General features: G+C 44.6%; 1 protein-coding gene across 4 annotated transcripts in view; it reads right to left on the bottom strand.

Moving 5' to 3' along the window:
• Positions 1 to 18,711, bottom strand: part of dcaf6 (ddb1 and cul4 associated factor 6) — a 41,660-nt gene that overhangs the window by 14,380 nt on the left and 8,569 nt on the right. For all 4 annotated transcript variants that reach the window (XM_083639025.1, XM_083639027.1, XM_083639026.1 and 1 more), the window contains exons 3-10: positions 13,607 to 13,699; positions 13,129 to 13,314; positions 12,892 to 13,005; positions 8,460 to 8,595; positions 8,096 to 8,307; positions 5,572 to 5,665; positions 2,927 to 3,046; positions 1,113 to 1,466 (exon numbers count right to left, since the gene is read on the bottom strand). In XM_083639025.1, the coding sequence (XP_083495151.1) occupies positions 1,113 to 1,466; positions 2,927 to 3,046; positions 5,572 to 5,665; positions 8,096 to 8,307; positions 8,460 to 8,595; positions 12,892 to 13,005; positions 13,129 to 13,314; positions 13,607 to 13,699 (1,309 nt within the window). The remainder of the gene's footprint in view (positions 1 to 1,112; positions 1,467 to 2,926; positions 3,047 to 5,571; positions 5,666 to 8,095; positions 8,308 to 8,459; positions 8,596 to 12,891; positions 13,006 to 13,128; positions 13,315 to 13,606; positions 13,700 to 18,711) is intronic.

The raw sequence follows: 18,711 nt of genomic DNA, 5'->3' as shown, positions 1-18,711 counted from the left end.
GAAAAGCGCCGGGTGACATGAACCACTTTTTCCAGCCAACCAATTGCAATGAGCGTTTCCCATACCGGCCATAGCAAAAACAATATGGTGGTGGAGAAATAGAACGTAATTATGGAATTTAAGGTACTGTAACAGCCGTCTTAAAGGCAGTATGGATACTTTAAGTTACTGTAACAGTAGTCTCGCTGGCCAGACTCCTCTCCCTTCCGTCCGAGGAGTCTGGCGCTGCAGGTCTCCATAGTGGGATTGCGATGGGCGGCGCTTAGCGGCAGTGCCCTTGGAAAATAGTTTCCAACAATCCAATTTGCCGTTTTCAGCGTGTAGCAACGAGCTAGCGTGTAGGTTTCTGCCATTAGCTTGCTAGCTAGTTAGCGTTGTTGTTTTCACTGAGGCGGCAGGGCACTATTTACAGCGACACACAGGGAGGAGGCAGGAGGGAGCGGAAGCCGCTCTGATTGACATGGTCGGAGCCAATGACAGAGTTTGTAATAAGCTGGGAGCGGACATCCGGCTGCCACCGAAACAGTCGCTCCAATGGGAGAGCAGAGAAGAGCAGGGGAGGGTTTATCCCAGTTATGGAGACCTGTGGCGCCAGACTCCTCGGACGGAAGGGAGAGGAGGCTGGCCAGCGAGACTCTTGTAACAGCCATCTTAAAGGCAGTATGGATACTTTGTTACTGTAACAGCCATCTTAAAGGCAGTATGGATACTTTAAGTTACTGTAACAGCCATCTTAAAGGCAGTATGGATACCGGACATGTATTGGAAATATCTGCTAAGCGCTTTTATTTCTCCTTGTGCTTTTTCTATGCCCCCCAAAAAAGGCAGGAAAAACTCTATATGGACACACGCCCTGAGGTAAGGCTGCTGCTTCAGTGGAGTGGCTACAACACAAACACACACGAGATCGCGCTAACTGTCCAGAAAGGAAACCGAATGAAGAGGTTGGATACTTACTTGCTGGACTGAAGGGTTAAAAATGGGGATTTCTGGAACAATTTGTGTGAGAAGTGCACAGGTGAATGCAGCTAAACCGTTCTTCAGGTCACTGGCTTGTTGTGTGTTGTGTGTGTGTGTGTGTGTGTGTGCGCACGTTTATGCAAGACTCTTACCCGACAGTGCAGGCCCTGCGGTGGGCGTGGGCGTCGGCGTGGGTGTGGGTGTGGGGGTCCCGGGAGTGTCGGCCTGACTCCTCTGCTCCGAGTCAGGGGAGGAGGTGAGGGGGGACGAGGAAGGGGCCGAGCTCTCCATTGACGAGGAGCTGGAGGGGGGAGGGGCTGTGACTGTTGACGACGACCCTGAGGAAGAGGAGGAAGTGGATTTAGGCATGGGGGCGGGGGCGGCAAGACTGGCGGGTGTCTCCGTGTCCGTCTCCATGGGCCTGTCGGGGGCACGGGGCTGCTGGGTGGGGGCCTCTGCCGGGGCCGCCGGGGCAGCAGACGCCCCCTCTGGACGGAGAGCTGTTCCTGCAAACGACAAAACAAGTGGAAGTTTATCTTCTGTCAGGAGGTTTCTTCAAATTTAACACACATTTCAATCAAACCAATCAACCTGAATAGTAAAAAGTTTGAGATTCTGTTTGGTGATGATGATATATTTGAGTGTGATCTTGGGTCACTGACTCCATTGTTTCAACAATAGCAACTAAACTGTTAACTGATCATCAGCATACAGGAAGAGGATTATGGGTTTGTGTGGAAAATTACATTTATAGCTCAAATCTTCCTTTTCTTTATTAGATCCTGTTCGGTAAAGGATATGATTTGTGCAGAGCACTATTTATAACACGAGATCCACTAGCACCCCGGGTATAGGGAAGTAACGTCAGTCACTGACTGAACTGACTGGCCCTTGAAGAATAAAATAAAAACCAAAACTACAGCAGTATCAAGAGTATACATCTGATTTCTCTAGAAAAGTAGTGCATGGAGAAAAAGAAACACCTCCAAAACCATATTAAAGACAACATTTAACCGACCGAGAACTTTGAGGACATAGAATACATCAACATACATCTGGGTGTTGTTATTGACAACAAGTTGTGCTTCGACTCACATGTTGCTGCCACATCGAAAAAGGTCCAACAGCGTCTCTTTTTTTTGAGAAAAATGCGATCTTTTAATGTATCTTCTGAACTCATGACACTTTTTTATAGGAGTTTTATTGAATCTGTTTTTATGTTCTGCATTGTGGCCTGGTATGGCAACACAACCATGGCCAACAAGAACAGGCTCGGTAGCCTAGTCAAGGTGGCCAGCAAAGTTTCTGGGAGCACCTTAACCCAGCTCCTCGACCTTTACAAGAGGCAGGTGATCAGGAAAACCACGTCCATCTTGAAGGCCCCTCATCACCCCCTCCATTCGGAGTTTGAGCTCTTGCCCTCAGGGCGTCGGTTTAGAGTGCCCGCGACGAGGACCAAGCGCCTCAAGCTTTCTTTCGTCCCGGCTGCCATCCAGCTGCTAAATGGCAGATAGAACTCAAATTCCCTGGCTTGGCCTGTTTTGCACCTTACTGCTCACTCTTGCACTTTTTATGATGCTACCTTTTGCACTTTGTGATACTTGTTCATTGCCCTGTGCTTTTTTGTTTTATGTATGTTTTTAGCTGTAGTTTTATCTTGACTCTTAAGTGTTTGTTTGTTTTTAGCCCTTGTTGTTTTATGTGAGGATTTGTGTGCCTGTGTGAACAACAGCACTGTTTGTGTGAATGTGTTCTTCATCATCCTCTTCTGTCAACCAGCTTGCAGGTGCTGAGCGTGTGTTAGAGATGGAAATTAAATTAATTGAATGAAAATAAAATGATCAAAATATTGGGGGCAATTTTTGCCCCTGGATCATGGATGGTGGTTTTTAGGGGCATTCTGAGATTTCTTGGGGGGATTTTTGCCCTCGCCCCTGGCTAAATTCCTAGACTGAGTGCAGCTCACCTCTGGGCCGTGTCTGAGGCCGGGTTCCTCTGCTGCTCTGAGCCTCACTGGCCTCCTCAAACCAGCGGGACAACATATCCGACATCCTCTGCATCAGAGACACATTGGGGCTCTGTTCTCCTAGAAGAGCGCAGAAAAACAGATTCAAATGTGTTTTCACGCCTTGCTGGAGCGGCTGCAAGACGAAATCAAAGCAGAACAGAAACAGCGCTGTGCCTGGCTTCTTTTTAGACAGAGCAGAGGGATTAAACTGCTGTTGTGTTTGTGACCCATTCAAACACAACAAATAGGAGGCAAGAACACAACCCAAGATCGGTTTTGGTCAGCTAAAATGTTTATCACTCAATCAATATGATTAATACTAGGAATCAGGAATTTCAATTAACACCTACCAACCCTCCAAATGCGGGTAAAAATTTACTTTGGCGGGTAAGATTGTAAAGTCACTAGCCCAGGCGTTTTCAAAGTGTAGAAGAGTGAGCCTCCCCTGAGAGAACATTTAGACAGCCCCCCCCCCAAATATAATAACACAACATATAATAATAATATAATATAATATATATATATATATAATTTATTTATTGCTATTATTACTAATATTGTTGTATGTTCCACTCAGGCATAAAAGTGAGTTGCAAAAATTTTGTAAACATCTTTATCTTTAAAGATTTTAAAACATCTTTATCCTTCTTGTTTCAAACATCATCACATAGCTGTCTCACCCATTGTGCGTAAATCCTTATGTGTGCTCTCGGCAATATCTGCACACGATAGCATTGCTTTTCATATCAATTTCTCAACACTGTGCATAAATCTTTATTTTGCTCAGTAACCCCCTACTTTAATGGGAACAATGAGTCTGTGTCTTTGATGCGCATATACGAGTGATGTACACTGTACAAAAAAGGAATAAACTCAGATCATCCTCTACCTGCAGTCTTGACCGCTACTTGCTTGTAATCATGGTCAATGCGGAAAACCCGCACTCACACAGGTATGTTGAGCTGAAGGCGATGAGGACTTTTAGAGCCTTTTTTGGAGAGGTGGGGGATACTATCATTTGCTAGCACCTCTTTGCAGAGCACACACTGTGGGCTGTGGAAGGGGAGCGTCCTCGGGACCAAACGATATAAATCCAAATGATAAATAATCAGGGTCATACTTCCTCCGTTTTCTGCTCGCACCAGACGCTGTCTCCTCTCTCATAGGTACTAAATAATGTTTGATTTTGCTCCACCACGGCACGCCTAGCTGAAGTTAGCTACCAGAGTTTATATTTTCCTCCCTCTTCTTCTGTTTTTTTCCCGCCCCATCGTGTTGCGCCTCACCTGAAGCTCTCTCGCTCCCCCCCAGGGAAGGCGCGCCTCACAGTTTGAAAACCGCTGTACTAGCCAATTTGGCTGGTGATAAACTAAGCTCGTGCTGAGAGCGCGAGTCGTGACTATACAAAGCAGTGTTGCTGTGAAGATTCCCTGAGTCTCCTTTGCCCGTGGCCGTGTCACTGTATCCTCCCTTTCCAATTGCGCAATCCTTATAAACTGCTTGGATGCGCGGAGCATAAAACACCCTGAATGGAGGAAGGAGCAGCTGCATCTGAGAATCGCGATTTATCCCATTTAATTTAATTTCAACTGATTTGGTTGAGTGACTTAACACGTTCTTGCCCATGTAAGTTAATTTATTACTTTGATTTGCTCCTAATAAATAAGGGCAGTTAATGCCTGTTAAAACTCATTTGATACTGTATCATGGCGTTTGGTGAAATTTACATGTAGCGTCAGCATTCATTCATGGGTTGTTTGTTATAGGCTACAGGGACATTCATTGTGAGTTATTTCTGTTAGTTTGCTTGTGTATTGTGATGTGTATTTCCTTTGATCAATTAATGCGCGGGTATTAATAGCAGCACTTATCGCCACTTTACGCATTTTAACGCCTCGTTATCATCAGACTATCAGTTGTTGAATACCAATGCAATTCACTTGTGCCATTAAGGGTACTGTATATTAATAGTTGAATGCCCTTTGCTTCCTTGTTTTATTTTTCTATTGTTTTCCAGAAACCATCGAGTCATCAAACAGCCAAACATCAATCAATCTGTATCTGTTTGCCTGTGATGTAACTCCCTGCATTGATTCAACATCCACAACTCTGAACTTTATAAACTGGACTCTGCCTGTGTTTATTCTTGACGTGAAGTAGTTATTCAAATTTACCAGCCGGAATAAATTGTTTTTAGTTGTCAACAACTTTTCAGAACCCCCTGGCAGCCTTATTTCTCAAACGCCACTAGCAACAAATCGCGACTTTTTCTGACCATGGGAAGAAATCATTTGCCAATAACTTGGTATGGCTGAGGTAGGTTTTCTGATGATCACACAGGTCTCACAGGTCTGATTCAGCAAAGAGTCACCTCCAGAGCTTGACACTCAAGCAGACAGGTGTTTAGGAGGACAGTCGCTGTTAAGAGCCTCGTATGGTCGGATGAAATCCACACAATTTGGAAATAATGTATATATATATATATATATACAATACAGACAGACTAACAGAATTGGGTGAATCCATTGTGTCTTTGTTCAACTAAATAATCCGCGCTGTGTTGTGTACGTGTCAGTTGTGGTAATGATTCACTGTCTTCTTACCATCCCGCTCTCTCTCACTCTCGGGACGAGCTCGGGGGCCGGTGTCAGACCAGTCACCTCGTAGACGGAGGCGCTTCACCGGGGGCTGCCTCAGCTGTGGAAACACACACGCACGCACACAAACACACACACAGATTAGCAATCAGTCAGTCAAAGCGTGGTCAAAAATAGTCCCACTGCCAAAGCAAAACATTGCTTGTCTCTGGCACAGTCCTCTTGCGAGCGCCCCCTCCCTTCTGGCTGCACGACTGAGGTTGCCATCACTTTGGACTCGGTGCCTCTCTGCAGGACAACAGGCCAAGGGCCAGAAATAGGAAAGGGGTCTGGGGGGGGGGGGGAGGGGGGAGATCACTGGCTTTACTCAGGAAACGTCGTCAGGTCCGGACATGAGTAACAGGTGGTGAAAAGGAGTGGAGACTGAAGAGATAACGGAATGAATCACAGAGAGAGAGAGAGGGAAGAAGGGCAACAGGACTGACAGAGAAAGGCCGAGAAGCAGTGGGGTTACAGGTGGGGGAAAGGGAGAGAGAGGGAGATCGGGGCAGGGTCAAGTGGATTGAAAGGGAGAGAGGGGGTAATGGGACTCTCCTTGGCAGCCCTACACCTCGGCCTGCGCTATTTCTGGGGGGTGGTGGAACATCGCCTGCGTCGGTCGCTGTATTTGGAAAGGAATGTGTGTGGTGGTTGCATCTAGACACAGCTGAACACGCCACGAGGCTTCCAAACACTGGCACCATGAACCAGCACATACAGTCCCCCCTGAAGCCCCCCACTCAGCCAAGACACATCAAGTCATCTGCCAGATGTAAAACACTGTGCGAGTGTGTGTTTGTGTTATTATGGATGCAGTCATCCCTTTTGCAGTAAATTATATGCAAATGCCAGCAGAACTTCATGACCCGAAACTAACATTACTTGACCAAGTTGATACGATGGCCTAAATACATGGCAATCTAAAAAATGATAGGCAAAACTGCGGCGAATCATTGTAATTTCATTTTTGTTGCATGCATTTTCACGGATTGACATTTTCACTACATGTAATTTAAGATATAATCCACAATTTCACCACAAATTATACAACAAACAAAAAAATGTGTTTCAGATTTGGGTTCATATATTACGGTATAATGCTTCCCTGTTTTGGTCTTGTGACAACACGGACTCAACAGATTCTCAGTAACTCCATTAGTGAGGGAACTGGCTTCTATTGGGCAAAATTGTGTTTTTCCTCTGAGTACCTGGACCGCTACTGACAATTCATTATGGCTCCATTCTTCCCTCTCTCTTCCTCCCTGTCTCATCTTGACTGTTCAGGGTCATTTGCCCCCCATACTGCACTGCACCAGCCAATACGGATTTAGCAGTGATGCCTGCGGAGCAACAGACGGCCAAAACAAAGCCGGTTCTGTTTACAATAAAGCGGCCTTTCACTGGAGAGACGAGAGCATGCCATTATCTACTGTACATTCAAGCCTCCATGTGTGTTTACCTTCTAAGGTGCATAATATGGTGCCCCTCCTCGGGTAAAGCGCCAGACATCATGATTACTGTCTAAACAAGCTGAAATGCACTTGTAACTAAGCATTTTATCCTGCTTCCCTCATGCAGGAATCCCCTGTCTTTTATTTATTTATTTGTGTGCCCCGTTCTGCTGCACTGACCTGCTCTGTGTCTGCAGCCCTACCTAACTGCATGCGTCACTGATGTTAGCAGCTAACTAAACCATAGCTGGGAGAGGTACCAAACTCACTACAGTCACCACTGTCCACGTGGTAAAGCGACAGGTTCAAAAGGGAGATTTGGAACAATATCTCATGATGATACAAATGTGCAAAACCACTCGGCACAGACAAGCAGGATGCGAGCAGAAAAACACAATGGTCCCATAGGGCAGTGTTTCTCATCTGGTGGGTCGCGGGCCGTTTTGAGTGGGTCGCGGGTGTGTGCATGTGGAAAAAAAGTTTTACTCATCCTCTTTCAGAGGCTGTAGCGGGCACATTTTTAAAGCCAGAGTGAAGGTACTGGTACGATATGAAACTATAGAAGACCATAAGGCATCCATTGGTACCAACATGCCATGCTAGCTTGTCACGAAGGGGGCTAAATGACGCTACAAAGTTAGACTAAATTCTGAAAATTGGCCATCGGCACCCTATGGCAGTGATTCTCAACTGTTCTAGCCTCACTCAGTCACACCCTCGTTTGGGTTTGGCCTGCGACCTAAGGGATTTGAATTGATGTATGAATGAGGGAATTGACTTTTCGTAAAATCCCTATAAAAAGAGTTTTACTTGGTCAAACCAAGCGATTCAGCTATATTCAGAATCACAAGAGACCATAGCACATTTCACTCAGACCAAAACTAAAAACTAAAGATCATCTGTGTCCAGAAGATTGAAACCATGGGGCATTTACTCAAACAACACTTGACTGAGCGTGGTGGCTCACCTCCTCCCTCCTCAGATCCTGCACTCACTGAGATGTTTACTCAAACAACACTTGACTGAGCGTGGTGGCTCACCTCCTCCCTCCTCTCCTCAGATGGGCCCTTGAGCTCTCGGGCCTGGTCATCTTTGGGGTCAAACAGGTAGAGGTAGTCAGAGGAGTAGCTGACCAGCACCTCCTGACCGTCCCCACTGTAGCACAGAGACGTCACTCGGCACGACTTGTTGGACAGGTGGGTGGGAACGAACCTCACGCACATGCCTGTCGTCCCGCGGCCCATGTAGTTACCTGAGGGGGAGGAAGAGCAGTTGAGTGCGACACTGAGCAAGTCTGCCGTTGTACTGAAAAGCAAGTCGCCATGAATGAGAAAATCAGCTAATCGCCTAAAATGTAAATGTAAAAAGGTGTGATGTAAGGGTTTGGTGAGCGGTGCGGTTTACCCGTAGCTCTGGTGCCCAGCATGCGTCTGTCGTAGATGCGCACCGAGCTGTCGGAGCAGCCCACCGCCAGGTAGTACGGCACCAGGGGAGAAATGGAGATGGAGGTTGCTGCCCTCCGACAGTTTATCAGGATGTCCTGAAATCAAAGCGAACACACCGACATCAAGCATGAAAAGCTATCGCTAAAGCAATTAATGTCCCAACAAAAACAATACAGAGTAGTTAGGCTTTGTTGTGTTTACATCTCATTGCTAAAGCTTTGTTTTGCTATTTAGTTATTCGAGTACAGTCTAATCTATTGTATCCTGCATCATCTTGAACAGTAATTCAGGTTGGCATTTTTTTTTATGTGTTCCTGTGTGTGTGTGTGTGTGTGTGTGTGTGTGTGTGTGTGTGTGTGTGTGTGTGTGTGTGTGTGTGTGTGTGTGTGTGTGTGTACAGGATTGGATGGAGTCATTTTGCTTCTGAGCCCCATGGGCCCATTCCAGGATCAGCGCCAGTAGGAGTTGTATTTTAGGTTTTTGTTTGAGTTGTGTCACAGGGATTTATCTTTTGTTTCCATGTTGGATGTGTGGATTGGGTCACGTGGTGACTAGTCTCGCTGGCCAGCCTCCTCTCCCTTCCGTCCGAGGAGTCTGTGGCCGCAGGTCTCCATAACTGGGATAAACCCTCCCCTGCTCTACTCTGCTCTCCCATTTGAGCGACTGTTTCGGTGGCAGCCGGACGTCCGCTCCCGGCTTATTACAAACTCTGTCATGGGCTCCGACCACGTCAATCAGAGCGGCTTCCGCTCCCTCCCCCCTGTGTGTCGCTGTAAATAGTGCCCTGCCGCCTCAGTGAAAACAACAATGCTAACTAGCTAGCAAGCTAACGGCAGAAACCTACATGCTAGCTCTTTGCTACATGCTGAAAACGGCAAGTTGGATTGTTTGAAACTATTTTCCAAGTGAACTGCCACTATGCCACAATCCCACTATGGAGACCTGCGGCGCCAGACTCCTTGGACGGAAGGGAGAGGAGGCTGGCTAGCGAGACTACGTGGTTCATCCTTGAGTCCAAGTCGATGTTTGAGGCAAATTTGATGAAACTCCGTCAAGGCATTCCTGAGATATCGCGTTAACAAGCTTGAAAATGGCATTCGAGAGGTCACAGTGACCTTGACCTTTGACCACCAAAATCTAATCAGTTCATCCTTGAGGCCAAGTTGATGTTTGAGGGAAATTTGATGAAATTCCGGCAAGGCATTCCTGAGATATCGCGTTAACAAGCTTGAAAATGGCGTTCGAGAGGTCACAGTGACCTTGACCTTGACCTTTGACCACCAAAATCTAATCAGATCATCCTTGAGTCCAAGTGGATGCTTAAGGCAAATTTGATGAAATTCCATCAAGGCGTTCCTCAGATATCGCGTTAACGAACATCGGACGGACGTACGGACGGACAACCCGGATCCATAATGCCTCTGGCCTGGCTATCGCCGGCGGAGGCATAAAAACTTAAATGACAAAAAATTTGGTTGAGCAAGTTGAGCAATAAAGCCAAATGATGAATCCACGGCTGCTACATTAATGTTGTGGGATAGTTGATAAATGGAGGCAAGGCTGTCTGGGAAAACACTTCTGACAGCTCTAATGTCTCAGGTACTGATCTCAAGCGTGAAAAACGAGAAGATGCAACACATCCTAGAAGTGCAAACTCTCTCTCTCTCTCTCACACACACACACACACACACACACACACACACACGTCAGTCAACAAGTCAAATCCCATTGACGCAGCTGGGCATCGAGCCAAGAAAACAGTCTCTCTCTCTTCCTGCCATGAGGAACTACTCCAATGACAGAAAGCAGCTTGGGTAGAGAGTGGTACTGAGGACAGAAAGCAGCTTGGGCAGAGAGCGGTACTGAGGACAGAAAGTACTGAGGACAGAAAGCAGCTTGGGCAGAGAGCGGTACTGAGGACAGAAAGCAGCTTGGGCAGAAAGTGGTACTGAGGACAGAAAGCAGCTTGGGTAGAGAGTGGTACTGAGGACTAGGGCTGTCACTTTTCATTCGAAATTCGAATACAACTTCGAATGTGGGGGAAGGGGTTCGTTTTCGAAATGTAATTTGAATGTTAGAATTTTTTATTTATTTTTTATTATTATTATTATTATTATTATTATTATTATTATTTTTTTTTTTATGAACCAAAATTAACCAACTGCTGCTTGCTGGTAATGTTAATCCCATGTCAGAAAAAGTCTCCAGATTTGTCGCGTTAGTCTCTTCTGAGAAAGATTGTCTCCAGGGTCTGAAAAGTTGTCTCGAGTTGGATGCAGCCAAGTTTGTGAGGCAGTGTTGTGACTGTGAGCGTCCAAGCTAACACGTCGGGCTGATGCCCGGTGGCCTGCAGTGGGTTGCACCAGCTGTGCGTAAGTTGAAACGTAAGCTAGTTTGAACGTAAAGTCTCACTAAGTCCGAGTTTACGCACTACTAAAAATATTTGGGTTGCACCAAGTGAAATAGTTACAACGTAGGCATAAGTTAGAACTTAAAATTTACACCTACGTCTTACTAGGTGTAAAGTCCTCCGTAAAATAGCAGTTGGCACGGATTGCAACTTGGCACCGTGGCGCATCGTTGTTTTGCGTCCGCAACGCGCTCTCCGTGATAAATTACACCCTTTGATATTTATGACTCACGCTTTTGTTTCCCACAAGCTGCAGCACTGCATACAAATTAAAATAACCGCAACAATTTAGTGAGGCAGGATGGTGGTATAGCCTACAATACTGATGAAGAGCTCACAGATAAACGTTAACAGTAATATGAACCTAAACGAACGTTACTCAATAACGTTCTCATTTGATTAGTGTTGATGAAATATGAAAGCACTAATTTGCGGTGGGCAACATGTCCTGTTTTCACTCCACTTAAACAACCGTAAATAAACACCGTTTCCACCGTGCTTTTCACTGATTGGTCACAGATACTGTACACGTCATTGTCTGCGACACTATTTTGGTTAGTATGGACTTTAGGGTCTACTAGTTAAGATGTACCTTACGTCTCCAGGGTTAGGGTTAGGGTTAGGGTTGGTTTGGTGCAACCAAACAAAGACACAACTTTAGTGTCAAACTAACTAGTTTGAACATAGCAGTTAGTGTGGACTTTACACCCTAACTTAAGACAGAACTTACGTTCAGCTGGTGCAACAGGCTGCTGGACTGGGAAAAAAAAAAAGATTTTTTTTTTTTTTTTTTTTTTTTTTTTTTTAAATTAACCAAAAAACTTCGAATATATTCGAACGAATTTCGGGCAATTAAAGTTTGTTCGAATTTTATTTTGGGAAAAAGTGACAGCCCTACTGAGGACAGAAAGCAGCTTGGGTAGAGAGCGGTACTGAGGACAGAAAGCAGCTTGGGTAGAGAGTGGTACTGAGGACAGAAAGCAGCTTGGGTAGAGAGCGGTACTGAGGACAGAAAGCAGCTTGGGTAGAGAGTGGTACTGAGGACAGAAAGCAGCTTTGGCAGAGAGCGGTACTGAGGACAGAAAGTACTGAGGACAGAAAGCAGCTTGGGCAGAGAGCGGTACTGAGGACAGAAAGTACTGAGGACAGAAAGCAGCTTGGGCAGAGAGTGGTACTGAGGACAGAAAGCAGCTTGGGCAGAGAGTGGTACTGAGGACAGAAAGCAGCTTGGGCAGAGAGCGGTACTGAGGACAGAAAATACTGAGGACAGAAAGCAGCTTGGGCAGAGAGCGGTACTGAGGACAGAAAGCAGCTTGGGCAGAGAGCGGTACTGAGGACAGAAAGTACTGAGGACAGAAAGCAGCTTGGGCAGAGAGCGGTACTGAGGACAGAAAGCAGCTTGGGTAGAGAGTGGTACTGAGGACAGAAAGCAGCTTGGGTAGAGAGCAGTACTGAGGACAGAAAGCAGCTTGGGCAGAGAGCGGTACTGAGGACAGAAAGCAGCTTGGGCAGAGAGTGGTACTGAGGACAGAAAGCAGCTTGGGCAGAGTGGTACTGAGGACGAAGTCATATAAGATGAGGGAGAGGGTCGTGACTTATATTACATGGAATCAATACCACATCCAGCAACCACTAAGAAGAGATAGCTGGAGAAGAGAACGTAGAAATGTCGTGACATGTCGACAAGTTAAATTGTGAACACCATTGAACCCAGGCCCATTTCACTTTGTGTTTTTTGATTTAAAAAAGAAGCTTTGATCAAAGTGTGCTTTCTTATTCAATAATTGGTACTTCAAGCAAAATAATGTATTGCCCCCTATTATGTAATGTACAGTTTGAATGCACTGAATGCAAAGTTGAGTGTAGTAGTAAATAGTAAATGAGTGGACAGATATCAGTGTTACAGAGACCCTGCCCGCTATGTCAACGCATGACGAATCACTAACTGAAAGGAGAAGAAATGTCACAGATGTCACCGTACGTCTTTGCAGTCTTCTTTAGTGCAGCTAGTCTTCATGCGCAGGTCAAACCATCGGACCGTGCCGTCCTCCCCGCAAGACAGGAACGTGTAGGGGTCATTTGGTACGGTCATAATCTGCCCAAACAACAAGAAGGAGAGGGGAGGGGGGGAATGCATGTTTCAAAAGAGAGCAGAGCTAATTTCAACTTGTAGTGAAAATGGGTCGCTGGAGAGCTTCTCTGAACAGTTCAATAGTACCTCATAAGCTGTCCCATAATGGCAGGTGAACTGACACTGTCTGTTGTGCTCGGGGCTCTTCTCTATGTTGGTGTAGTAGATGATGCCGTCCCCAGAGCAGGAGATGATCTCCTGGTCATTGGTGTGGGGCATGAACTTCGCACTGAAGATGTTCGCCCGATGACCTGACCGTATCGACTTCTTGACCTGAGGAGGAGTGGAAAACATGAGGGGGCCGATTAAGTAGGCTGGTTGAGAGCTTGTTGTGTGTGTGTGTGTGTGTGTGTGTGTGTGTGTGTGTGTGTGTGTGTGTGTGTGTGTGTGTGTGCGCGCCCGCGTGCGCGTTGTTGCCAGCTTCTGGAGTTTGTTGATTTGGCTGTTCTTCAAGTAAAATCAGAGTGGGGGCGGCAGTAGCCGACAGTTCAAGGTTCCTGGTTCGAGGCTGTGCTCCTCCCGGCAGTAGTATAAATGAAGTGAGTTTACATGAATTACTATATACCTTTCTGTTGTATGGGTTGGTGATGACCAGAAAGGTATCGTCTGACCCTGATAGAATGTATTCTCCCGTGTCGTTCCAGGATATAGTGTTGACCTGTGGGAAGAGAGGGCCGCACATTATATAAGAGAGAACATTCAGAGAATTCATGCACAATGTACAGTTTAAGTACATTTAGAACATCATTTATCTGAACCCCTGAAGAACGGAGCACTTTCATATATCACCAAGGAAATTAATACAAGTTGTAACATTTGTTGATTTGATTTGATTTGATTTGATTTGACGGTTACAAATTGAAATACAATATACTGAACAAAGTACAGACACGGATCTCAAAGAATAACATCAAGGATAAAGCACAATAAAGTCAAGACTTATTTCCATTGTGGTCCTTGGTCTAAAATAGGTGGATATAAAAAACAACAACAACAATATAAACATGAAATAATTAACAGAAGCATTCAATACTGTAGGTTTATGCAATGAGAGATAAAAAAACATACATATCAAAATACACAAAAGAAGCTGTACATCATAGCCTAGACATGGACTTGATCAAGAAGCCACAATTTGACCTTCTTGTTTATAGCCTTGATTACACTATAGAGTTGTGTATAATTATTAGTCATCACTTTCATTACTGTATCTGTCCTTAGATTTCCATCAGTCTATACTCACAAAATGTTGCCAAATTGCAAATTGCAAACCAAAACATAGTTTCACTGTTTGCCATCACTCTGTGGACCAATATTTCATTATTTTCAACTGCTTCAAATTCGTCAAAGTTCAGAGACTTGGTTCAAATCATTTGTGTGGCAAACACATTCTGTGTTTCGCCATCCTACTCTTGCTTTCCATTGCCAAAGACTGCTGCTGCTGGTGCAACCAACCCAATTACACAAGGATTTCATTCCCCTTGTTGCCTGTCCTCTTGCCCCATCTGACAAAACCCAGGCTCGCTGTAATCTCTGAGAAACTGCACATCACCTGGACATCACCTGAACAACATCACCTAAACAACATCATCTGAACATCATCACCTGAACATCATCACCTGAACAACATCACCTGAACATCATCACCTAAACAACATCATCTGAACATCATCATCTGAACAACATCACCTGAACAACATCACCTGAACAACATCATCTGAACAACATTACCCGAACATCACCTGAACAACATCACCTGGACATAATCATCTGAACATCATCATCTGAACATCACCTGAACAACATCACCTGAACAACATCACCTGAACAACATCATCTGAACAACATCACCTGAACAACATAACCTGAACAACATCATCTGAACAACATCATCTGAACAACATCATCTGAACAACATCACCTGAACATCATCACCTGAACAACATAACCTGAACAACATCACCTGAACAACATCATCTGAACAACATCATCTGAACATCATCACCTGAACAACATCACCTGAACAACATCATCTGAACAACATCACCTGAACAACATCATCTGAACAACATCATCTGAACAACATCACCTGAACATCATCATCTGAACAACATCACCTGAACAACATCACCTGAACATCATCATCTGAACAACATCACCTGAACATCATCATCTGAACAACATCACCTGAACAACATAACCTGAACAACATCATCTGAACAACATCACCTGAACAACATCATCTGAACATCATCACCTGAACATCATCACCTGAACATCATCACCTGAACAACATCACCTGAACAACATCATCTGAACATCATCATATGAACATCATCATATGAACAACATCACCTGAACATCATCACCTGAACAACATCATCTGAACATCATCATATGAACAACATCACCTGAACATCATCACCTGAACAACATCACCTGAACAACATCATCTGAACATCATCATATGAACAACATCACCTGAACATCATCACCTGAACAACATCACCTGAACATCATCATCTGAACATCATCACCTGAACATCATCACCTGAATAACATCACCTGAACATCATCATCTGAACATCATCACCTGAACATCATCATCTGAACATCACCTGAACAACATTACCTGAACATCACCACCTGAACAAGATTACCCGAACATCACCTGGACATCATCATCTGAACAACATCACCTGAACAACATCGGACCCCAGGAAGAATAGCCGTAGCATCCTGCTGCGACTAATGGGGATCCAAATAAACTAAACTAAACTAAACATCACCTGAACATCATCACCTGAACAACATCACCTGGACATCATCATCTGAACATCACCTGAACAACATCACCTGAACATCACCACCTGAACAACATTACCTGAACATCGCCTGACCATCATCTGAACATCACCTGAACAACATCACCTGAACAACCTCTCCTAAACAACATGTATTAGATTAAGTGGCCGTAGGCAAATCTGCCTCTCCTCCTTTTATGAAATTAAAAATTACTAGTAGTAGGGCTGCACAATATATCGTTTCAGCATCGTCATCGCAGTCGGCGCATGTGCAATAGTCACATCGCAGGACACGCAGCAAAGTCAAGGCAAATTAACTCGAACACGTCATGCTACAACTTTTTTGCTGCTTGATAAAAGGAGGTTCTTCCTTGCTCTTGTGATAAAAGGAAGTTGCCATGACTAATCTGCAAGAGCAGTCTGTCTGATATAACATGATTTACTCCAATGTAAGGGTTTGTTATAGGAGTAGCATTATGTTAGCTTTCCAACTTTCACTTCTCTGAACCATTGTCAATGTCCCGTGTTGTGCTAACCTATTAGCTTAGTTTTAGCTCTTAGCTGGTAACAAGCTTTTTACTAAGAGTCCGGACCAACTCTGCAATGGAGAACTGGCACTTAATTTCAGTACAATAGTGAACATAATACACGTCCTCTGGGTGATGTATTAAATTAAAATGATCGTTCTAAGCTTAGAAAGGGGAAGGGGTTAACTGAATGTACAGTATAGTGTGTTGCATTGGAAACTGAAAGATTTTATTTGCGCACGCGCGTGGCATACATGCATACATGCATGCATGCATACATATATATGTATATACGCACGCACACACGCACACTAGGGCTGCACGATTAATCGTATTCTCATCGTCATCGCGATATGAAAATGCACGATGAACACATCGCAAAAAAAAGTCACGTGTTATCGCAAAAAAAAAAAAACGCACCTGAACGCAACATGCAAGATACCGGCTGAATATGTGTCCAAATGTTCATGTCATTCTGGCAAATACTCCACTTCTGTTATAACATTTCAGTCTGGAATATGGAATATCTTTCAATAATCATTATGACTAAAAGGCTAAAAGTAATCTCATGTGTAAGAAATGACTGTTCTACATTGAAGTAAAAATGTAAATAATTAACTTGTTGGTTTTGGATTTTTTTTTTTGCTTCAAGAGTGCATTTCGATTCTGGAATCGGATCGTGACCCCAGAAATTGGAATCGGATCGGATCGTGGCTTAGCCGGATCGGAGCACCCCTACCCATTAATATTTTTGTTTATAGCATTTATTTATTTATCGCAGGTTAGGGTCATATCGTCATCACAATATTGAACAGTGTTATCGCACATCGCAGCTTTTCCTCATATCGTGCAGCCCTAACACACACACACACACACACACACACGCACACACACACACAGAGGTGTGAGAAGAGAACAATCAAATATCTCGTGTAACATTGTACATCATAGAGACTCTGGTAAACAACAGGTCTGAGTCTTTATGTTAACCAGAGCACTCAGCAGCCTGACGCCCAGTAACAAACACTGCAGTCTGCAGCTTCCGAAGGCAGATCTTATACCACCTGACACAACCCACATATTTCAAATGAGTCATTTCATACTTTGTCCACTAGGGTTGTGAATCTCTCATTCTTGAGATGAATTATAATTTAGGCATTAAGCAAATGCTCTTATCCTGTGTGTGTGTGTGTGTGTGTGTGTGTGTGTGTGTGTATGTGTGTGTGTGTGTGTCTCAGTGTGTTAGAGGATACGCAGAATATAGCGTAAAACGTCGGGGGTTAGTTGTGCGTGTGTGTGTGTGTGGGGGGGGGGGGGGGGGGTCAGCTGGCAAGGTTGAGACAGAAGAGAGCGGACCACAGGGACAAGGGTGAGGACCTCTGTTTGTTGCTACATCCAAATGCATTTTCTCTGATGTCTCATCTCTGCCCTGGGCATGGGGAGGTTCCTTCATAGATCAGAGGAACCAGCACCACCAGGTCTCCCATCCAAGGTGGGACCCGGGCAAGGCCTACTCTCAGCCACAGAGATGGCCGGAGGACATACCCTCAGAACATCCAGGTACTAGCATGATACAATATATCTGAGAGCAAATGGAGTCTGTTGACAGCAGGGACAGACAAATATTTGACAGCTTTACATGGCCAACATGACAGGCTGACAAAAATAGATGTTTAGATTTGGCTCACCAGCTAGCTAAAAATATAAAATCCAGATGGGAATCCACAAACAGGGTCTGAGAACCCCACCATTGCTCTCCCACCCTCTTAGCTTTTCTTTGTGCATCTTATGGCTGCTGAGATGGGAAGCGGCGGACAAGCGATTGCCATCAGCACAAACCTCAAACACATCGTACATCCATTATGGGTTGAGTCAGAACACATCGTACATCCAGTGTTATGGAAAAATGTCTGAGAGAAATGGTCTTTCTTGAAATAAAGTGCTCAACAAGCAAAGCGGTCTTTCTGTGTTTATTTAGTTATCAAGGAAAGCCGAAAATCCAGTTGACTCAAGCAGCACACTGACAGTGTGTCGAGCAAACACTAAACTTCAAGCACAAAATCATTGTTACTTATACAGAAATTAAGGGAAGAGAAACACACAGGAAACACAAATTATTTGGGCATAATCAACAGGTGGTACATGTCAGAGAGTGATTAAAATACATGTAGATACATGTGACTGTCTGGTACATTTATAATTAAAGAATCAGACCTGTATGACACTCTGAAAGTGGAAGTTCAAAGCTAGGCCAGAGACTCAAATATACAGTTGAACAGAAAGCAGTTATGGAAACAGATGGCTTTCCTGTTTCAGTAATGACAGTAGACGGGGAAAAG

Source organism: Poromitra crassiceps (assembly GCF_964638095.1).
Source record: "Poromitra crassiceps genome assembly, chromosome: 6".
Taxonomy (NCBI): domain Eukaryota; kingdom Metazoa; phylum Chordata; class Actinopteri; order Beryciformes; family Melamphaidae; genus Poromitra; species Poromitra crassiceps.
The sequence above is the reverse complement of the archived record's forward strand: the minus strand, read 5'-3'. Positions and strand labels throughout refer to the sequence as shown.